The sequence below is a fragment of the Zosterops lateralis genome (assembly GCF_965231275.1).
Source record: "Zosterops lateralis genome assembly, chromosome: 5".
Taxonomy (NCBI): domain Eukaryota; kingdom Metazoa; phylum Chordata; class Aves; order Passeriformes; family Zosteropidae; genus Zosterops; species Zosterops lateralis.
In genome coordinates, this window is record NC_139766.1 from 18,755,575 (window position 1) to 18,776,386 (window position 20,812).

At 39.8% G+C, this 20,812-nt stretch overlaps 1 protein-coding gene across 2 annotated transcripts; it reads left to right on the forward strand.

Annotated features, from left to right (window-relative positions):
* The first annotated feature begins 224 nt into the window (after nucleotides 1-224).
* On the forward strand, nucleotides 225-20,737 carry SLC34A2 (solute carrier family 34 member 2). 2 transcript variants are annotated; one of them, XM_083862369.1, is made up of 13 exons: nucleotides 225-241; nucleotides 6,013-6,127; nucleotides 6,230-6,364; nucleotides 6,829-6,957; nucleotides 7,853-7,996; nucleotides 8,646-8,757; nucleotides 9,877-10,072; nucleotides 10,796-10,891; nucleotides 13,328-13,448; nucleotides 14,192-14,359; nucleotides 15,713-15,829; nucleotides 15,918-16,042; nucleotides 17,357-20,737. In XM_083862369.1, exons 2-13 carry the CDS (start codon nucleotides 6,022-6,024, stop codon nucleotides 17,930-17,932), a joined length of 2,025 nt encoding a protein of 674 aa, XP_083718495.1. In that variant the 5' UTR covers nucleotides 225-241; nucleotides 6,013-6,021; the 3' UTR covers nucleotides 17,933-20,737. The 2 variants fall into 2 exon arrangements, with proteins under 2 accessions (XP_083718495.1, XP_083718494.1); XM_083862368.1 differs by lacking the exon at nucleotides 225-241 and adding an exon at nucleotides 4,806-4,895.
* Nucleotides 20,738-20,812: the final 75 nt, after the last annotated feature.

Below are 20,812 nucleotides of genomic sequence, written 5' to 3' on the forward strand. Positions count from 1 at the left end.
AGAATGTGATAAGTGTGAAATAGCCCATAGTTTTATCAGTGTTGGTTGCTGCCCACTCATGCAAAAAAAGTTTTATTGTGATCATTAAGTTGCAGGTAGGCAGTGCCTCTGGACTGTAAAATAGGAATGTTAGTGTGCAGTGATGAAAGCAAACTTTGCTCAACACCTGTCTATATATATTGCAGGTTTCAGTGGCTGCCCAGTTGATCCGTTTACTCTATTGTCTCGGAATTAAGTCGTGGTAAGTAAAAGCAACTAAGACTGAGTTTTCTTTTCTTCTCTTTTGAACTTTTTTAGCTTCCAAATCTAAACCTCTGCTTTTGCATTTCAAGAAATGGCAACAGACAGGTAATGCGGGGTACTGGAGTGGCATGTGAAATGTCATCCTCTTGTTAATGTTTTTACCTTGTTTTCCTTTACCTGTATCTATATTTTAAGGAAGTGATTAAAAAAAAAAAAAAAAGGCTCTGAAAACAAACTGTGTTTTTTTTCCTGCAATTAGCTAGGTTCATTTTTATGAAATATGATAAAGAAATATTTTGTTAACAGCTGCCAAAAAACCACCCCCCTGAAACAGCTGCCTATAGCAAAAGAAAATATTTGTTTAACTGTTATTTGAAGAGAAGTGAGATTTTAAGTCATAGTAATCAGTGGTATCAGATACTGGAAAATGTCTAGGATATGATTAATGAAACATTGGAAGGAAATACGGTCAGTTCATGTGTTAGCATAGATCTTCTGTAAAGCCTGTGTGCCTCACCACGGTCCTGTCAGGCTATTCTCGATGGAAACATTTTCTTATGCTAATTTGGTTTGATACACGGAGGTAAAGGGAATACATTAGAGTCTAATGTAGCTTGCTCAAACAATGTGGCAGTAGGCAGAAATCAACTGGTTTCTCAGTAACTTTTATTATCAGCTCTTCCATTAGATCAGTAAGTCTTTTTAATGTCATTATTTTTCCCTCTCTTTATTCTTTACTATGTATTTTGTCTATGGGATGGGGTAGATCTGTACTATTTCCTTGTTGGTGGGGTTAATTTTCTTGGCATTTTATTCTGAAAAAGTAGTTGTTTTATTTAAATATCTACTAGGCATTTCAAGTAGTTCACTAGTATTTCCTGGCTCTGGTTACTTGGTGGCAATCTCCAGTGCTTTGCTTGGATGTGAATTCAAAAATTAATCTTTGGGATTTGTTCTCTCTCTGCACATACCTAGATATTTGTTCTCTTTTCAGGTTTGTTCTGTGTGGTATTTTTAGTTTTGCTTTGTGCTAGATTCAGGCTTGTGAGCAATGGGTCTTACAGATGCATAGGAATAAAACTGGGCACAGTGCTCTGTTTTTGTAGCTTTCATAATATCTCTTTTTTCTGTACTGCATGAGTTGAAAGTTTACATCCCAGCTAAGCCTGCTGACTTATTCAAAGAAAAAGCCCCAAGGAAGGGGCTGGTGCCTGAGCAAAGACAAGACTTGCTCCTAGCAAGGCTGAATTATTGCTGGTGTTTATTTAGGTTGTTACTGTTTCTTTTGTACCTGGGGCTTTGTGGCTGCCACGGAACAGGTTCTGGGGCAAAACTATCAGCTGATGTAAAGCTACTGAATGAATTTGTATTGGCTGAGGAGCTTTCTTTTCCAGTCTTTTCGTAATGTGCTTCTATGTTCAAGTGGTACATTTTGAGGGGAAAAAGACAATATTTCTTCAAACTTTGTATAAGAAAAGCTGATATGTAGCTTGGTATTTATTCCCATGAAGTATATGTGATAAATATTCATATTTAAGAAGTCATATATTTGGATATCAGATTAGCTATCCCTTTTAATCCCCTTTTTAAGGGATTATCCCTTAAAAAAATCCCTTTTTAAGATAAAAATTTAGTGCTGTGGTGAATGATAACGAGGTGATGTATTTTTGTAGAAAGGCTGAGACAGAAGGAGGGAGCAAGAGGGGGAGAGAATGGGGAAAGCCTGGCTGAGCACAAAATCTGATAGGAGCTCCTTAAGCAGCCTGAAGTGCATGTATGGTCACGTTGGTGGTTGTAGGTATTATCAGTTAGTTTTGAAAATACTGCTCTTTTCTTCAGCACTTTTTATTTTATCTTGTTTTGACTGGGTCTGCTCCCCAGGAGTGAGATTTCTTTAAGGCTTACTGCTCTGTAGTTATGGTCAGGCACAATGTGGCCTTTTGGTGAGCTGTCATGCCTCGAGAGGTACGAACAATTCTGGCTGGGCACATGCAGGTGGTAGTTCATTTAGCTGTGTTAAGTCCAGCAGAACAAAAACTTGACAACTGTTTCTGATTTAGAACTGCAAAGCATAGAGAGTGCAACTCTGCAACAGAGGCAAAGCTGTTACAGACTGGTGAGTCACTGAGGAATGCAATATAGGGCAACTGCATGACACCTAGTGTTGCTTAGATAATTCCCCAGAGACTTTAACTCTTTGAAATGCTGTAGTGAGAGAGTACGGACATAAAAACCACAGGAGCCCACTTTGGCTCTGAGTTTTTCTCTCTCACATTTTATTTCAGAATTTAAATGCCATTGATTTTTTCCATCTATCTCCCTCTTAGGCGGGGGAGGGTTCCGTTTCTTTTGAAGTTAGAAAGGATGTCACACGTGGTTAGCATTTTCCAAAGGCAAGGAAAGATTATACTCACAGCAAAAGAAGCATACACGATGGTGTGAGAGGATTTGCCACGAGGTTCACCGAAACGGACTGGATTACATCTTGCAGAGGCATTGGTTTTCAGACCTTTGCAATATGCATAGCATATTATGACCTGCCACTTTCAGGAGGAAACGAGCTCCCATTTCAGTACCGATGCCAACAGGTGGATATCCAAAGCACCAATGCATGTCCTGATGTGAGCTCCATGATTCACCCTGGGTGCAGGCACCCTGGCTGGTGTCCTGCCAGCCAAGGCAGGAACCAGACGCACAGCACTGAGACACCTGGGCTGGCACAGGGGTGGGCAGAACTCATCACTCCAGCATCTCATCCAGCAATTGTGGCTTTCCTGCCTTTGGACCTGGACAGGTGCGTCCAGCTGAACACAGCAAATTGTTTCAGTGTGTGTCGTCATTGGCCTGTTCTCTAATATGTTCCTTTTCATGTAGTTGTCTTTGGTGCTCAAAAGTAAACCATTATTAGGGTTTTCATTGTCATTGATACCTTGCGTCAGCAATGTTGGTCTTTTCTGCCACACCTGACGTCAGCTTTTCCAAGGGCATGTGGAAGCTGCCAGGGAGCGATGTGGTCACTTTGCCACTCCACTGCTCTGCTCCTCCACAGCACATAGATTTTCTTCTGAGTATGTTCTCAAGGTGTTAATGTCTGTATTTGGGCCAAAGAAAAATCCTTTAAAGGGAAAGCTGTAGAATGTAGATTATCTTTGTAGCACAGTGATTAATTAACAGTAAGTAGCTGTGGCTAGGACTCCAGCAGAGAGTATCAGGTGTCTCTCCACTGTCTTGACAGCTGTTCCTCTTAGCAAGACCTGGCATCTGGGAAAGCTGACAACTTTGGTAGGACTTCAAGGGTATAGATGGTTCTGCTAGCATCAGTCCTTGATACCATTCACACAGCATGGACTACTCTAGTAATGAGTCTGCAAACCCAAATGCTCAAGGCAAATGCTGTAAAGGCCTCCAGTATTCAAGTCTACCTTCTCAAATAAGAGGTTGGCTAGGGCTCATATGAATGACTTTATATACATATCTTTAAAAGCCTTCCTCTAAAGAGGTGATTAACTCTCATTCTATGATGTTTAATCACATAAAGCAAAAACAATAATATTACATGACGTACCTGTGGGATCCTGAGCGCCTCAGAAACATGGGAGATGCTTACTATGGAAAAATGCTCTGCCGAATTCTTGTTTGGGAGAGTTTATTTAGGAGACATAGAGGCTGTTTGTCTGCTGAAGTTTTCAAGCTCCTATTTCTCCACTGAATGCATCAGCTCAGTTTCCATAATGCAGTAATCATGCAGGCTGAATCCTTCATTACCATACTAAGCGTAACAGAAGAGCTGTCGTACTGATGGCATCTCTAGGGACGGTGGTGTCCAGCATATTCTGTGTCTCCATGGTTGGAATAATTTGCAACTTCACATCTGACTTTCCAGTATATTTTCATGATTACATTTCACTTAAGAATCCCTTGTGCAGAGCAGTTATTTTTTTAATAGCTCTTTAAATGCTGAACATATATAAATGAAAAACTTGTTTAACAAGATGGAGGTGTTTTTTCCTGGGTGGGGCCAGAGGTTGTTTTGGCATGGATGAAAATGCGAGAATTTGCTTCAAGCAAATGGGAATCCTTGTTGAAACAAGCAAGAGTGACTTTCTTTCATCTGTTCAAAGATCTTTGTATATCTTGGGAGCTGCTCTGGGTCTTAGATCACAGATAAAGAATGTGAAACATGTAGTTTTTGCTATTAGAATAACTTTTCCTGGTAATGTGGAAGGGGAGATACTCTTTTCTTTGTGGAGTGCCAGAAAACAATGCCCACCTGTGTTATAGTAAGACACAAGTGCATTGTCTGTGACTTTTCCTTCCCAGCTAAAGGAGGAAGCTGTGTGGTTTACTTATGTGGGCAGGGAAAAAACATTTTCACCATCAGCTATATAAAAGATTAAAATTAAATAAATGATTAATTATACTTACTTAGAGTGACTGCTAACTGCTGCTGAACCTTGTTTATGGGAGCATGACAACAGCTCTGACTTTTGGAGGCTGGGCACAGGGGCTTTGCTTATGAAGAGTGTTGGAGGCAAATTTGCTGACCAGTCTTTCAGCTGTGTGGATGCCAGATGTGCTGGTCATGGGGCAGCTGTGGCTGCAGCACTGGCTGACTCTGTGTGGCAGAGAGGGTGGAAGAGAGAGACCTGAAGGTGAAGCTTTCCTGGACAGGATTCACTTTTCCCATCCTTTCATATGTGGAGTTTTCATATGTGCTGGCCGATGTCACCAAGTCTGTAAAGGCAGAAGCATTGTGGTACATATTGGCTTGTCTTTCCACAGTCACTTTCCCCTCTTTCATGTCTCTCCCTCTGGCTTCCAGTACTGGTGAAGTAAACAGGGAGGACTCTTCCAGGCTTGGCCTCCTCTTGTGCCTGGACCAGGTCTGTCATGTGTGCTTGCACCTGTGTTGGCAGGATTTGGACACGTCATGTCTTACTTTTTAAATTATTATTCACTAATATTACAGTGCATGTCGGATGTGCCCAAAAAGGGGTTGGGAAGGAAGAGGTTCAGAGAGAGAGCCTGTGTGAGCTGAGTGAGCTGGACCTTGCTGTGAACAGCTCAGCTTCATTTGCAGCATCAGCTGTGAGTTACAGGCAAATACAGACCTGCAAATGGCCACTGCTCTCTAATTGTCCTCTTCTCTGAGCATTCAGCAAGCTCAAAACCCTGGGCTCCTCTTCCACCTTGTCCAAGATTCTCCTCTTCATGTTTCCATGGGAATGAACCAGTATAGGCAACAAGGCATTGTGTTTAGCATTCATGACCCAAACTAACAGGTGCTTTAAGGAAAATTTTTTTTGCTAAAAAATTTCTTTGTATTGAATTACCAGGTAAAGGTCTGTGTATTGGATTACCAGGCAGTTGCTTAAATCCAGAAGGTGGGAGAAAGCAAAACAATTCTCTGACTTCTTGTTGAAAGGTGTTAAAATTAATTAAAGAAAAGACATGCCTATCTTTTGGAAAGCAGAGGAATCTTTGCTTTCATTGCAGTTAAAAGTGTATAAAAATACAGATGTGAGATGGAATTTTTTTTAATTGTGTACACAAATAAATAAACTGTGATTTAAAAAATAATTGAGAAATCAGTTTCCCAAACAGAGGAATAACTAATAAAGTTTAGTAAAAAAATTTTGTTCAGGGGAAAATTGTTTATGTTTTATTTTCATCTCCTTTGCTCTTTATCCTTATCATATTTCTTACATACAGTCATGTAAGGTGAATAGTTTGACTGCACTTTCATTTCAATCAACACTACTTTGTTAGTCACAGATCATGGCTCCCTGGCCAGAGGTAGAAAAGCCTGAAACCAACAACTATATTGGAGACTCTTCCAAACAAAACCAGAACATGGCTGGGAAAGAAGGAGAAAATCACAAAGGTAATGTGCTCACTCATGAGTTATAAAAATATATAAGTTTCGGGGATCCTTGGAAAAGATGGAAAGTAATTAAGCAGTTTTTTATATGTTCTATTTCATCAGGCAATGTGGCTTCACTTGGAAATAAAGGGGAAATTCAACCTGCATTTTCCACAGTAGCTTTGATAGATGAGACAAGGCAAGAAGAAGACCCGTGGGCTCTGCCAGAACTGCAGGACACCGGGGTCAAGTGGTCAGGTAGCCATTTCTCTGTAAATAAGTTACCTACATTGTTTTCCCATCACTTGTCTCATGTTCTTCAAGAGTTAATGGCTGTATCATATTCAGTCAGTTAAGAAAAATCCTGAAATCATGCTTCTTACCCTCCTTAAAACACAAGGAGATATATGTAAAACAGTCCACCATTATAGTTTTTTATCCAGCCACCTGTTGGGTTTTTTTACTCAGTAGGATGACTAAGAAACCAATGTCAGATTTCATAAGGCTTTTTTCACATACCAAAAAGGTTTTTTTTGTGGTAAAAGTAGATAAACAAAATACCTGCTTCTGCAGTTAAAATGTGATTAAGAACATTCTTTTAGGTTTAATCACACACTGGAGCCATATCACTGTCTTTGTCTCTACTGTCTCTGTTTGTGCACTAGAGTATTCCAGAGAAAAATTCAAATGATTCTTTCATACATAATGTATTTGTTTTGCAGAACTGGATAGAAAAGGAAAAATCATTCGTGTACTCTACGGGATAGGGAAGTTCATTATGCTACTTGGATTACTCTACATGTTCGTGTGTTCTCTGGATATACTGAGCTCTGCCTTTCAGCTGGTAGGAGGTATGAAAATATCTAAAATATCAAGAGTAAACTATAAATAAGGCAGTAAATTTTGTCTGAGACAATTACAACTACCATATTTCAAGAACATTCTTCATATGTGATGAGACATAGATTCATAAGGAAGTAGCTCTGATTGAACACTTACCTTCTTTTGTTTGAAAGGGTTTTTCTGTCTCAAATTCCAAAAAGCTGTTGACATAGGGATTATTGGCCCAAATTTCCCAGTAGCTTCCTGTTACTTTAGTAATAGTTTGCAAAAATACATCTGTGCATAAATTTGTTCCATGTAAAAGGCATTTCAACAAGGTGAAATAAAAAAATTGTGCTCTTGACCAAAGCATCTAACACTGAAATGTCCCCCAAATCCTTCAAAGCTGAAAACTATTAAAATGCATTTTTCACATTTACCTTGAAGTGTTGAATTCAGGTGATGGGCTCAGGAGTGGTTATCAGAGAAATATGTGCACTTCTGTGGAAGTATTTTGCAAACACAGAAAGGTACAGGACCAGAATTAATCAGTATTATTAAAAGCATTTTCCTTAATTCAGTATCCAAAAATACCAAATAATAACATTTAAATCAAGGCATATGGGTTTTTTTTGTCCTACAGTCTTTCTGCTGATGGCTGTGGCATTATATGCTTCTCTGCAGAGTGCAGCAGGACTTATGGTCACTGAAATGAGAGGATATAAAGTATTCTCTAAAAACCGATAAGCTGAGAGTCCAGGACAGGAATCTGGATCTCTGAGCTGCATTGTACATTTTTGGGATAGCAAGCATGGTTATATATGGATCAATTAAATGGCTGAATGATCTTTAATTAAACACTCTGATAATTTCTATGGACTTTACTCTGTACTTCCCTCACTCTGTGAATATGTTTTTTTATAGGTAAAGCAGCAGGGGACATATTTAAAGATGATTCAGTGCTCTCAAATCCTGTTGCGGGACTGGTGATTGGAGTTCTGGTGACAGTTATGGTCCAGAGTTCCAGCACTTCTTCTTCCATTATAGTCAGCATGGTGTCCTCCACATGTAAGTCTGCTTACAGTATCTTTCTAGAGACCACTCCTAAACCTTGTCTCAAGTGCAAACATTCCTACTTGTGTTCAAATTGTAGAAGCTTTAGGTAAAGAATAGAGACTGTAGGAAAAGATCTTCACAGCTGTTTCCCTGATATTAAAATCAAATTTTAAAAAGAAATAATAATGGTAGTGGAAATAGTAGTGGCAGTAGTAGTAGTGGTAGTGGTAATAAAACCACAACTGCAATGAAAATTATTGTAAGCCTTGGCACTGAATGACTTAATTTTGAAATTATCTGCATACTTTTCTCATGTTAGGCAGTTACTGAACCTCATTATATCTGATATCATTTCAAAACTCTGCAGTAAGTAGGCAAATGCCTGGGAAAGAAAAGACTTTATCTTCATCTGGCCCATGTGGTGAAAATGGATAACCATGGGCCATAGTGGGGATCGTGGGACTATGAGGGTGCTGTATTCCCAAGGGGCTTGATAAAAGCAATAAAAAATAAAAGTAAACCTGTTTGGATTGGAGGAGCTAATCCCACTGACATCAAGGGAAGTCAGGGTTTCACTGACAGTGATAGAAATTTTCATTGGAGCGTAGAGCTTGCTGATGATCTGATTTTTTCATTCAGTGTTTCCTTTTCTGCTTTCCAGTACTGACTGTTAGAGCAGCTATTCCTATCATCATGGGAGCAAACATTGGCACCTCAGTTACAAACACAATTGTGGCACTTATGCAAGCTGGGGACAGGAATGAATTTAGAAGGTATTGTACTTGAACTCTAGATCTGGAAAATTGCTTCTTTCTTTTTTGTTAGTCATCTTCTATATTCTCTATCACTACTACAGACATTCAACCTTTCTAGGTAGGAAAGTCAGAAGCATGGCCATGGCAAAGGTATAATGCTGCCTACATGTATGTCTTCATATGCTTGAAGAAAAACATATCACATTCCTTTAAAAGTTTTGTGGGTTTGTAAAATTCCCCATTTTTAAGGCTCTTACATGGGGATAAATTTTCAAGTACTCCTACTATACCACCCACATTGTATTATGTCTTAGTTGTGGGAGGGCTGTGTAAGAAGTTGATATTCCACAAATTTGGTCTGGTTTCCTTAAAAGAGATATCAATGTTGAAGGTTCTTAAGTCTGCAGAAAGCCAGAGCTAGTATCTGTAGAGAAATGGAGTGTTCTGGCTGTCAAATATATCCAGTGACAATTTTTAGACTGGCACTTGACATTGCCACTGAGAGAGCTTGTGGAGCTCATGGAGCATTATTAGCAGCCTCATTAGAGGCTTACTGGACAAGGGCAGTGAACTTGGGAGAGATAGGAGACTTTGGTGCCCTGTCTCTAATGGCTCACGGGGCGTATTGAAATACTCTTAGCCAAAGCCTCTGAGGGACGAGCTGTGGCTCCTCAGGCTTTGGAGGAGAAGATGGAAGGGAGCTATACACCAACAGTCTGCAGAAACATGGGAGAGCTGCAAAGCCCTCTTGCCCCAGAAGTCAGGGAGATCAGGTCCTGGAGGCAATGACTGGTTGAGGATTAAAAATGTACCAAAAACAGGTGAGAGGCAAAATAAATACAGGCTGTACAGCCACTTCTTTCTTCAAGCAAGTACTCTTGGCAGCCTCGGGTTAAGGATCTCTTTTGTCTTTTCTAGTTTTTCTTGTTTTACTCACTTGTCTGGCTCATTAATTGGTCAACAGTGTGGAGCCAACCTAGCACTCCATAACAAAGTAGCTATCTCCTTTCACCCCAGAAATTAAATGATTCCCACTTTGAAATGGCCTTCATCTCTACCTTTTATGATTTCATAACTAATTGATGTTTTACACATTTTGTTTAATTAAAATCAATTCTGTTTTTAAACTTCTTGCAGGGCCTTTGCTGGGGCAACAATCCATGATTTCTTTAACTGGCTAGCTGTGTTTGCTCTGTTGCCCATTGAAGTTATTTCTGGCTATCTCTACCATCTCACCAATGTTATAGTTGAGTCCTTTCATCTTGAAAGTGGTGAGGATGCCCCGGAGCTACTAAAAGTTATCACAGACCCTTTCACGAAGCTCATCATTGAGGTAAGCTCCTTCTCACTTCAAGGAAGCTGTTTACTTGGTTCAGTCACAACTAATCAAAATGCTCTGAGTATGAGAAGGCTTTGACTCCTTTCTCTGTATCCTCGGGGTAAAGTTCATTAGCAGATGAATTCTTCTCTTTATTCACATTTCATAAAGCCCCAGCTCTATGTCTCCAGTTTCTATTTCTCCCACATTTTGCTGTAACAATGGCAGACCAAGCTAGGAGGATTGGGAAGGCAGGTGAGGACAAACAGAGCTATATGGGATGGGTGGGAAGGCAGCCTGTTGCCTGCACATTGGCAGATAGCACTAGCTGAGACAACCCTGCACAGCCAGAGGATCAGCATTGGACCTGATGATGACACTGCAATTATGGGACATAATCATGTGCATCTAGAGGCCAGGAGGATGAACACAGCTTCTGAAGTGACAGTAAATACGGTCAGGCAGTTATGTCAGAGCAGCTGATTAAACAGAAAGGGTGAGGTGAGGGAGCAGATGATGTGGGGAGAATGAGACAAAGCGTTTGGGCATGCAGAGTTGTACCATTTTTCTGGGAGTAACCCCCCTCCTACCTGTTGGGCAGGAGTTCCAGCATTAGAGTCGTGCAGACTTTATAGGTTGAGCTTCCAAAGGGGGTAATTTGAGTAGAGCTGAACAGAAGTATGTGATACAAGTTGGAATAATGCTTTTTAAAAAATCTTTTTTTTTTTTTTTTTTAAGCTTGATAAATCAGTAATAAACGCAATTGCTACTAATGACGAATCAGCAAAAAACAAAAGCCTGGTAAAGATCTGGTGTGTCACTGAAACCAATGTGGTGAGTATTATGTTAAATTAATTGTCAGGTACCTCAGGAAATATGTTACTGATCTGCAGCTGATGGTCCTTATCATAGGATTGTGAAATTAGATTTTTTTTATGATGGTGAGGTTTTTATCAGCAGAAAAAGAATGAAAAAAAATTAATGTCGTTTTTGCTCCACTTAAACAAAGCATAGTCACCAGTGGTGACCTTGACCTGGCTGCTTTCAGTACCATGCAGGCCCTTGCCTATCAGAACTGGTGGATTGGTGCCAAGTCTTTTACTCCTTTCAAACCCAAATGCTTTTAAACTCTGATACTCCTACCAACTCCCTGAAAGTGGAAAAAATCCGCAGCATAGGCCAGAGAAAAGATTGCTTCAACCACCATTTATCTGCTGATCTAATCAGCTTTAGTTTTACGTGTGTTAGGGTGATCTGGTGGCAGCTGGCTGTTTGCAGCTTTGTTGGAAAACTGCCCTTGGAGAAAGCCTCTGTGGGGCTGTGTCCTGTTCCTCTTCACCCCAAGCAGCCCTGCAGCTTGGAGGAATCTCTTACCCAGATCAACACCAATGAGTATTTTGGTAAACTATGGAGCTGAGTGCTTGGTTTGCATTGTTCAACTAACTAGCAATTACAGCATTAAATATCCTTTGATTCTCTAATTAGAGTATTCTACTTGTTGGCATGTATAGAAAAGTAATTCCTGAAGTCCTGAGGCAGAAGATACTTAAGGACACACAGTGGAGATTGAAATCAAGTGCTCAGCTCCTATTGAATGACAGTCTGGATGGCCAGTGAAATGCTACCTATGGAAATAGTGCTGGAGCAGAGCTGTGCTCACCTGAAACCCTGCTCGGGTTACCCGCAGGGTCTCTGGGTGTCTCGCCTCGGGGAGCCCGAGGTGGGCTGGGGCAGAGCTGCCAGACCCCGGTCAGAGCCCCAGCCTGGTGCTCCTCACTGCCCCTCAGGCACAGCCTGACCCTCAGCTGCAGAGGTCTGAGCCCCAGAGTCCTGCACAAGACAAGAAACCACACAGAAAGTGCAGGCTGAGGGAAATGTATATTTCCAGGTGCACGCTTTTTTATGTGCTTGCCTGTATTTTGGCTATGTATCTACTGCTCAAACTTACAGTTAAATTATAAAAACATATGAAGCCCCCAGAATTTTGATTTGATTTTGGCGGGGGAAAAGGATAATAATTTAAAGTATTTGCATTCTTAATGGGTTAAACTAATTTCAAGCAAAAATTATTAAACAGAGTTATGGCAAGGATAAATATATGCAGACCTCATATGTTTAAAGCAAAGCAAACATTCTGACCTAGTGCAACTGCTTGGAAACTCAGATGTTTGAAAAAAAATTCAGGAAGGTGAGAAACAGAATAGTGTTGTGTTTGTAAAGGTTTACAATGGGGAGGCCTGGAGCCCAGGCACTCCCTGGAGACGTGGGGGCACTAGATGCACTCCCAGTTTTGCCCACCTGCATCATCTGGAGAGAGGTACAAAATGCAGGTGTCAGTAGGCATTACCCAGCAAAAATATATGATTTCTCTTACCCCATTTCTGTAAAAGAAAATCATTCAAGCGCTTAGGAAAGATACCTCGTGTTCAGGAGCATGGTTCAGAGTCCATTTGGCTGCTAGCTGCTCTCATGTGGAAGTACAGCTCAGTCAGCAAACTCTACCTTAATCTGTATAATGACTTATGGACCTGGTGTCAGAATGCAGTATGTCCGAGCTAGGAGGGCTCATAAAGAAAGTTTTATTGTGGTACACACAGAAATTCAATAATTTAGTAATGTTAATCATATATTACATATATCACAATCATATATTACAAGCTAATCAGCTTGTAATAAGCTCTTAGATAGCATTTAAACTTTGAAAATTAAAGTAGTAGCAGCACTTCTGTTTCTACTGACATAGAAAACTCAGGCACAGAAAATCAGCTTGAGCACTTTGTGCTCATCCAGCAAGAGAGGCTGTGCTAGTGTTGTAGCATTCTGACTCACAGTCTGTAATACTCATCAGACTATGAACTGCATTGAGATGTCAGTAAAGAGGTCTTTCTTTGACCAAGGAAGGTGGGGCACTGGCTGGAAAAGGAATGCCACTGTCTCACAGCTGCAGCCAAACATGAACCTCACTCCACAAAAACTGCTATCAGTAGTTAAGGTCCTTAGCTATTAGTTTCTTGGTGCTGTGGTTATTACAATTTAGAAGATTTTGGGGGTATTTTAACCTTTTAAATGATGTACTGATTGACTTGGGTAACAGCATAATAATTTATTTTAAGAATGCAAATGTTATCATGTCATTAATGTGGTGCCAGCTTACAATTCTAACTTTTTAGCTGATAAATCTTGATTGTAGTAAAACTCGAAAATTCTACATGAACTCTTAATAAAGGATTGTAGATGACTGAACTATCTGCTTTGTCTGGCAATCTTTAGACACTGCAGAATGTCACAGTTGCATCTCCTGATAACTGCACATCTCCTGACTTTTGCTGGACTATGGGAAACATTACATGGACCCTCATGAATGTAACTGAAACAGAGTATATTAGTAAATGTAAGTAGTAGAACTACTTCTCTGCCATATCTTTACTTAAAAGTATATAGTATATACCTTTCTAATGGTGCTAACAGACCACTTCAGAGGTGTATCCAGAGGCCCTCACCTGCCTATGGACACATGGTGCTGCTGTGGGTGCTGCCTGAGGTGCTCTGTTGTACCTGCACAGCTGGAGTTACCAGCATCATCATGGTATCTGGCTGCAGATGGATCTCTTTCCATGCTGGCTGATACCAGGCAGTATCTGCCTGATACCTTCAGTATCTGCCTGATACCTTCAGTATCATGTCACCCTCGATGTTCAGATGGCTTGGAGCTACGGTTACTTTGCTGTAATGGTTGCTAGGATATCTCCATCCCTATGCATGCCCTGCAGGACTTTCAACACCCCTTCTCAGGCATACAGCCACCTCTGGGAAAAGGTGGCGCACCATGTGGCTTGGAGCACCCCAAAATTTTCTCCTGCCTTTGTACACCTCTCCTATGCACGTGGTTCCTGCCTGCCCCATAGGGGTACTGGCTGTGTATTTTAGAAGCATGTCTATGGAAGCACGTCTCCTGCCTCACTCAGACATGGCTTTGGTGGAGGAAGGAAGGTGGTATTTTCCCTCTTTCCATCAACCCCTCAAGCTGTGTGTGCTTTGGTCCAATTTTCTTAGAGGAGTGAATGAGAACCAGAGCTGGACTTAGGATCACAGGCAAAAATGAATAGGCTAATTCATTTTCCTTTTCTTTTTCAGGCCAACACCTCTTTGCAAACTCAGACCTGCCTGATCTTGCCATCGGGCTCATCCTTTTGGCTTTGTCCCTGCTTGTTCTGTGCTCCTGTTTGATAATGATTGTTAAACTATTAAACTCTGTGCTTAAAGGACAAGTGGCGAGTGTTATCAAGAAGACAATCAACACTGGTAACTATCTGCTTTTCCTGAGGATTGTTTTCAGGAATGACAAGGACACTGAGCATGTTTATTGATGTCTCCTGTTCTGGAAGATATTATAGAATATTTTAAAGAAAATATTATTGGATGAATATCATGCACCCTGCCGAACTTTTTTCTCCAAAATATTTTTTTTCTTTCATTTAAAAATCTATTAGTGAACAGCTTGATTGAGAAATGCAGGAGATTAACAGCATTAGAAGGCAAAGTCCAGGCTCTGTTTCTAGATGTATAATCATTAGCTGTTAGAAATGTAATGTTCCCATCCTCAAAAGATAGCACCGAAGTACTGAGATTGTGATTACCTGCTCTGGCACAGGGTCTGCATTTTCCTTCTAAAGCAAATTGAAAAAAGTTTGCAGTAATGAATAATCTTATCCTGTTCTGCTGCCTAACCCTCTCTTCAGCAGGATAAGGCAGCCTTGAATAGTGGTGTTTTCCTGTCTTTCCCTGTGCAGTCCAGGCAGTTTTTCAGCCTGGATCCATTGAGTGCAAATGTTAAGGTTTTTTTCACCAGGCTGCCTTTCCTTCATGCTCTCTTTAATGGGGAGATTTGAAGCTGTAGCAAAGAAAGGCAGTCCTGGCACAGATCTTAGGCTGTGGTTGAAGTGAGGGTTCATAGAAACACTAGAAGGAAACAAAGTGGTCCCTAGGTTGACTTCTCCTGGGCAAAGAACAATGCCCAAATTAAAAACAAGGGGTAGAAATTAATAGTTGACAGCTACTGCTTATTTAATTTGGGATCTGCTCTGTGTTCCTCTGTGTCTTCCCAACTGATGAAGTCCTCACTTCTCAGCTCTCTCCATAAATCTGCAGACTATAGGGGACATTTGTGCCTAGTTTCTCTAATCAGTGTAATTAGCTGTTCTCTGCAAGAGTTAACAAATGAATTTTTAGGAGATAATCTGCTTGGAACTAGTTAGAACAAACAACTTGGTTCTCTCAGGATGGTCTTCAGAGCTTTCCGAAGATCTGATCTATGCAATGGGTGGCTATTTGCTGAAACCAAGACTCTCAAAACACCCAGGAGGTTTTGTGTTGACCTCAACAGTAACATTTCTGGTACCTAATTGTATCATAAAACACATGCTACCCTGGGTCAGGACAAATGTCTACATAGTCCAGTATCCATCTTAAAGTGTGTCCAGTGCAAGGCTGAAGAAGGTGCACAGCAAACAGGATAAATCTGAGTAGTAGAACTGTCAAGTTGTCATTTGAGACCCAATATAGAAACAATATATCTATATACATAACATTGCTGTATTACTGTTATATAGATCACTCTGGTATGCTAATAGCAATGTTTTCCCTCTATTTTTTTAGATTTTCCATTTCCTTTTACTTGGCTTGCTGGATACCTGGCTATGCTTGCAGGGGCTGGTATGACCTTTGTTGTCCAAAGTAGTTCTGTTTTCACATCTGCTATTACCCCCCTCGTTGGTAAGTTGTAAATACTTTGCTTCTTATCCTCGTGTTATATCTTCTCCATCGTTCTGAAAGCAGCTCAGTCATGTTTCTTTTCTCGTAGGCATTGGCGTTATAAGCATTGAGCGCTCTTACCCCCTCACCTTAGGAGCCAACATTGGCACAACCACAACAGCTATACTTGCAGCTTTAGCAAGTCCTGGGAGTACATTAAAATATTCATTACAGGTCAGTATAAAACAATGCTTTCTTGACTTCATTTAGAAGTTGTAACTTTTCTGAAGAAAAACTTGACAAAAGTGGCTGTGGTGCAAATGTGCTGTTTGTGTTGTGCCTGATTTTGTGTGTGCTATTAATGACAATGCATTCACTTCAACTGCTAGAGCAAAAAGGTTGCATTAAAATTTTTCAGAATATCAATATATAGCTAATTTTGGTATCATATGTTGTCTTGATCTGAGTGAATTGATTCAGAACTGAGACGGGGGAGGCCACTTGACCCCCTGAGTGTGGAGATTTTGCTGCTTGGTGTTCAGTGCCCACATACTGAGGATTCTCTGAGGGTTACTGATTTCTGTAAGCTCTCTTCTCAGGACCCTAAGTCCTGAAAGTGTACAGGGACTCCTGTAACCTAACTGAAGATTGCACAACCCTTAAGCTGGCAAGCTCTCTATCTACCTGACATTGCAGTGAGCATCATGGCATCTATTTTTTTCATTGTAAATGTAATTTGGGTGGGTTTTATTGAATTCTTTTTTGTCTTAAACTATTTGAAAAGTAGGAAGCCTGGCTTTGGCCTTCCATTTTTCCACCCAGTAAAGAACCTGGCAGCAGATAACATTTGAATGAATGCTTTACATCAAAGAGTGAAAAGATAATGACGTTTCCTTGGTGAATAGGATGAATGTCTTTAGTAGCTAAAATTAATCAAGAAAATTACAGAAGTAATTTTATTGTCCTCAGGCAACAGATGTAATCGTGAGAAGATGCTATCTTGATAAAGCTCAGATTTCATGATAATGTGCTGGTTTTATAATGCCCTTTATAAATAAACTCCTGTACTTTCATTTACTTTAGTCTGATAACATTTACAAAATTAAAATAGGATAAGGTGAGCAGGGAATGTACTGTTTTTTTAAATATACGCTTATTCTGTCTAAGTGAGTCCTGTAAGCTTTAGCAAGTCTGTGCCTTTTAATGCTAATTTTTGTTTTAAAAATTTTTGAAGCATGTGAATCAAAATGATTGTAAAGACCCCAAAACAAAGTCCCCTTCCAGGAATCTCCTCAGTGCCCTATAAACTTATGGCTAATTTTTGTAAAATCCAAGTTTGTACCATTAAAAATTTCTCTGTAGCCTGTGTGCAACATCATATTTACATTTTCCATGTTTTCATTGGAAATTTATGGATGCAGGACTCAATGGTTCCCATACCTTATTGACAACAGTACTCTTTCCTGAGAGCTGGAAGTAATTATCATGTGGGTAGGAGCATTTAATGGCATTTTAGCTAATGAATTTCTCAAATGTTTTTGCTTTCAGATCGCCTTGTGCCACTTTTTCTTCAATGTCTCTGGGATTATTCTGTTTTATCCGATACCTTATACCCGCCTCCCAATCCGCATGAGCAAGACCTTGGGAAATATAACAGCCCAGTACAGATGGTTTGCTATATTTTATCTTCTCGTCTGTTTCTTTCTTTTGCCTTTGTTTGTATTTGGTCTGTCACTGGCAGGCTGGCCAGTCCTTTTGGGTGTTTGCCTTCCCCTGTTTGCTCTTTTTATGGCTGTGGTTGTAATTAATATTATGCAGAAAAGACGACCACATTCACTGCCTGAGAAGCTCCAAAACTGGGATTTCCTACCTGTCTGGATGCACTCCCTAGAGCCCTGGGACAATATGCTTATGGCTTCACTTGCTTTTTGTGGGAAACACTGCTGTGGCTTCTGCAAGTGTTGCAAAGTCAATGCTGAACAGGAGGGTGCCAAAGACAAGCAGCTAAAAACTATGGAAGTTTATGAAAACACCATGGCAATGGCTGATGAAGAAAGAGGTGGAAGAAGGGCACCAGCTGTAGCTTGTGTTGACAAAACAGGCACAAACAACACAGCCTTATAGTATTGGATCCATGCATATTAGCAGAGATACAACACAGGACAGCCAGGCTCATCAAAACCACCTTGGACCTTGCACTGAGGACAGAATGAACATTTTGTTAGGTTCCTGAAGCCAGTGATACATCACTCATCAAGGAAGGGAGTCAAACAAGCTTGACAGAGTCCCTAGAAAATCAATGCTCAGTTGCAGAGCTAATTACAGATTTGCTCTGCAGAGGATCTACTATGTGGTACCTTCCTCCAATGTTATCAGTAGCAAACAAAAGAAATCCTGATATAGTCTCATGAAGAGAGGGATGAGAAGAAGTGGCAATCAATTCAAACTTAAAAATCCAATAAACAATGCACTTGTAGAACAGCCTTTCTGACCTACTGACTCAACAGAAATTACTTCATAATACTTAAAAAGCTCCTGAAAATTAAAAAAAAAAAAAGGAAAAAATATATAAAAAAAGAATCTTAATGTTTTCATTGGCCTGTCTGCAGTGGTCCAAATGGAAAACAGGAGCTTCTCTAGAATAGACAAAATCTATTCAATGTGTGTGAAGGAAAATGAAATGCTGGGACGTCCTTTGAAGCTCTTGGAGTCCTACTCTGGTATAAAGATGCACATAAGCCCATTTGAAGCCCTCTCTGTCTCCTCTAGCAGTGGGGACAGGTGCTATAATCTTTTGTTATCTCAGGCTAAAGACCATAAAAGTAATTGCTGCTCCCTCTGCCTGCTGGATGTTAAGAAATGTGCATGGACACACGGGGTTGCTACCAAAGGTCTTGACTAACTGAGGATGTGATTTTTGTGGCCATTCCTCTCTCTACATGGTCCTCTTCAGTCCTGTTCACTATGTAATCCCACAACTATGGACTGGTGCAGGAAGGAGGACAAGTGGCCATAGTAGGAAAGGAGAGAGCTGTGCTAGCCTGGGCTGATGCCAGGAGATCTGTGTGCAGCTGTGGCTCCATTTGCCTTGGCCATAAAAAGAGTTTTCAAAGTAGCAGTGGAGACTGTCTTTAGACCTAAAACAGAGGGAGCCTGCAGAGCAGATTGTGGCTAGCACAGGGCATCTGGTAAGGTTTACTGGAGCGAAAGGGATTTTCACTACCCCTTTGTGCTCTGAACCACCCTACTTGGAAATAATGTGAATTTTACTGGCAATTGTATGTAGCAATGCAAATCCCAAATAAAATCCATGAGTGTAGTCACCACAATATCTAACAAATCCATAGGTAGTGCAATACTTGGTAGGAAGCTGCTCGTGCTCAAATTTTACCTTATTGATGTTTTAGTAAATGCTTGTGAGACTGATCTGAATCATGGGCTGACAGAAGGCATAATTTCAAAGTTGTAAGAAGATAATTTCAAAGATCCACTCAGTACTTCTGCTGGTTTTCAACAGCTTAGATATTACTGAGTATGAGACAATATCTGAAGTCCAATCACTGACATCCAAAAAAACATTAGGCGGCTGAGTGTAAACCAAGTGTCATTTAAAGCCCATTTAAGTGGCTGAATTTTAAATTAAATGTGTAATGAAAATGCTGAGAAGACCCTTAGTGTAACAAAGACACTCAGTGCTGCTAGAACATGATTACTTCTGAACTGTTGTTTTCTGCAGAGCTTGGAATTCAGGAATCAGATAAATACATACATTTTAGAAGTGAAAATTGTTTTCATTTATTTTTTTAAACTAACATTAAAACTGACAAACTAAGTGTTTGCAAATTGCATTCAAACTGAGATTCTAACTGTTTCTGTAATTGTGAGCCAGTGACAAAATGCTTAGAAATCAGAGTGATTTTCCAAAACCATCTAGTTTTGGTATAGCTCCGCTCTTTTGGAGTGTAGTAGCAAACAGTAGAATTATGTCAAATGTTCTTTTTAAAGTTATTTTCCTTATGCTTCATATAGTTGAAACAGAATTTTGTCAGCATCTCATTTTTAAAGTGGATTTTTTATATTTTCAGTAATTCTTCTTCATTTTATTATCACAATTCTGGATGCTTTTTGAATCTGTTTCTTTAAATCCCAGTGTGCATTTCCCATGCCCTGTTTCTTTGGGAAAAATATGAGAAAAATATCCAGAATTGTTTTCAAGTTATCTTACGTTTCCATTGACCACCCATTGAAAGAGGAAACATTTTAGTCTACTTCTACTCATTTCTTGAACAACATGCACCTTATTTTGCTTCTTGAAGTAAAGCCATCAAGAACAGTGATAATAACTGTGGGAAAGCAATCCTTACAAAAGGATCAGGGTAATAATTGTCAGGCATATCAGTACTTCGCTGTTCCTCTTTGTAACGTCTCCCCTATGACCTCCTCTCCTTGCTCCAGGCCATACCCTGCCATTGTGTTAAGCAGATTCCAACAAATATTTCTGTTTAATACAGCATGATATGTCCTGGTACACTCACTCCCACACTCTTACTAAAAGATATTTACGCTTTATTTATAATTGTTTGAGTGTACAGAATTTTTCATAACTTATAGAGAAAAAAGCTCGTGATTGTGTTATATATTACATATTTGAAAACTATGCAATGTTTGTCTATAAAAATGTAAAAAGGACCTACTGTATATTTTGTAATATAACTTTTCAATTGTTTGTAACTGTGTATACTGTGTATTATGGAGACTTGATTCCATCAATAGGTTACTTAAAGATTGTTAGTAATGCAGAGACAGATTTCTTAAAGACAAAAACCAACTATAGACTTTCATAATATGGCTTAATGCACAAGGATATTAAAGACTGTTTCTAAAAGATTTGAATTTTCTGTAATGAGAAATTTTGGAACTACAATGTTTCTAAAATACTTTTTTAAACTCTTAAATACTTTATCTTTTAACTCTTTCAAGGACAGTATATGTCTTTATATTTTG

What these genes read in the sequence shown, in the direction of transcription:
- SLC34A2 (XM_083862369.1), top strand. Translation starts at nt 6,022, where the DNA reads ATGGCTCCCTGGCCAGAGGTAGAAAAGCCTGAAACCAACAACTATATT. An exon ending in CAGCATGGTGTCCTCCACAT is followed by an intron (nt 7,997 to 8,645) that starts GTAAGTCTGCTT and finishes TCTGCTTTCCAG; the next exon opens with TACTGACTGTTAGAGCAGCT. An exon ending in TGCTATTACCCCCCTCGTTG is followed by an intron (nt 15,830 to 15,917) that starts GTAAGTTGTAAA and finishes CTTTTCTCGTAG; the next exon opens with GCATTGGCGTTATAAGCATT.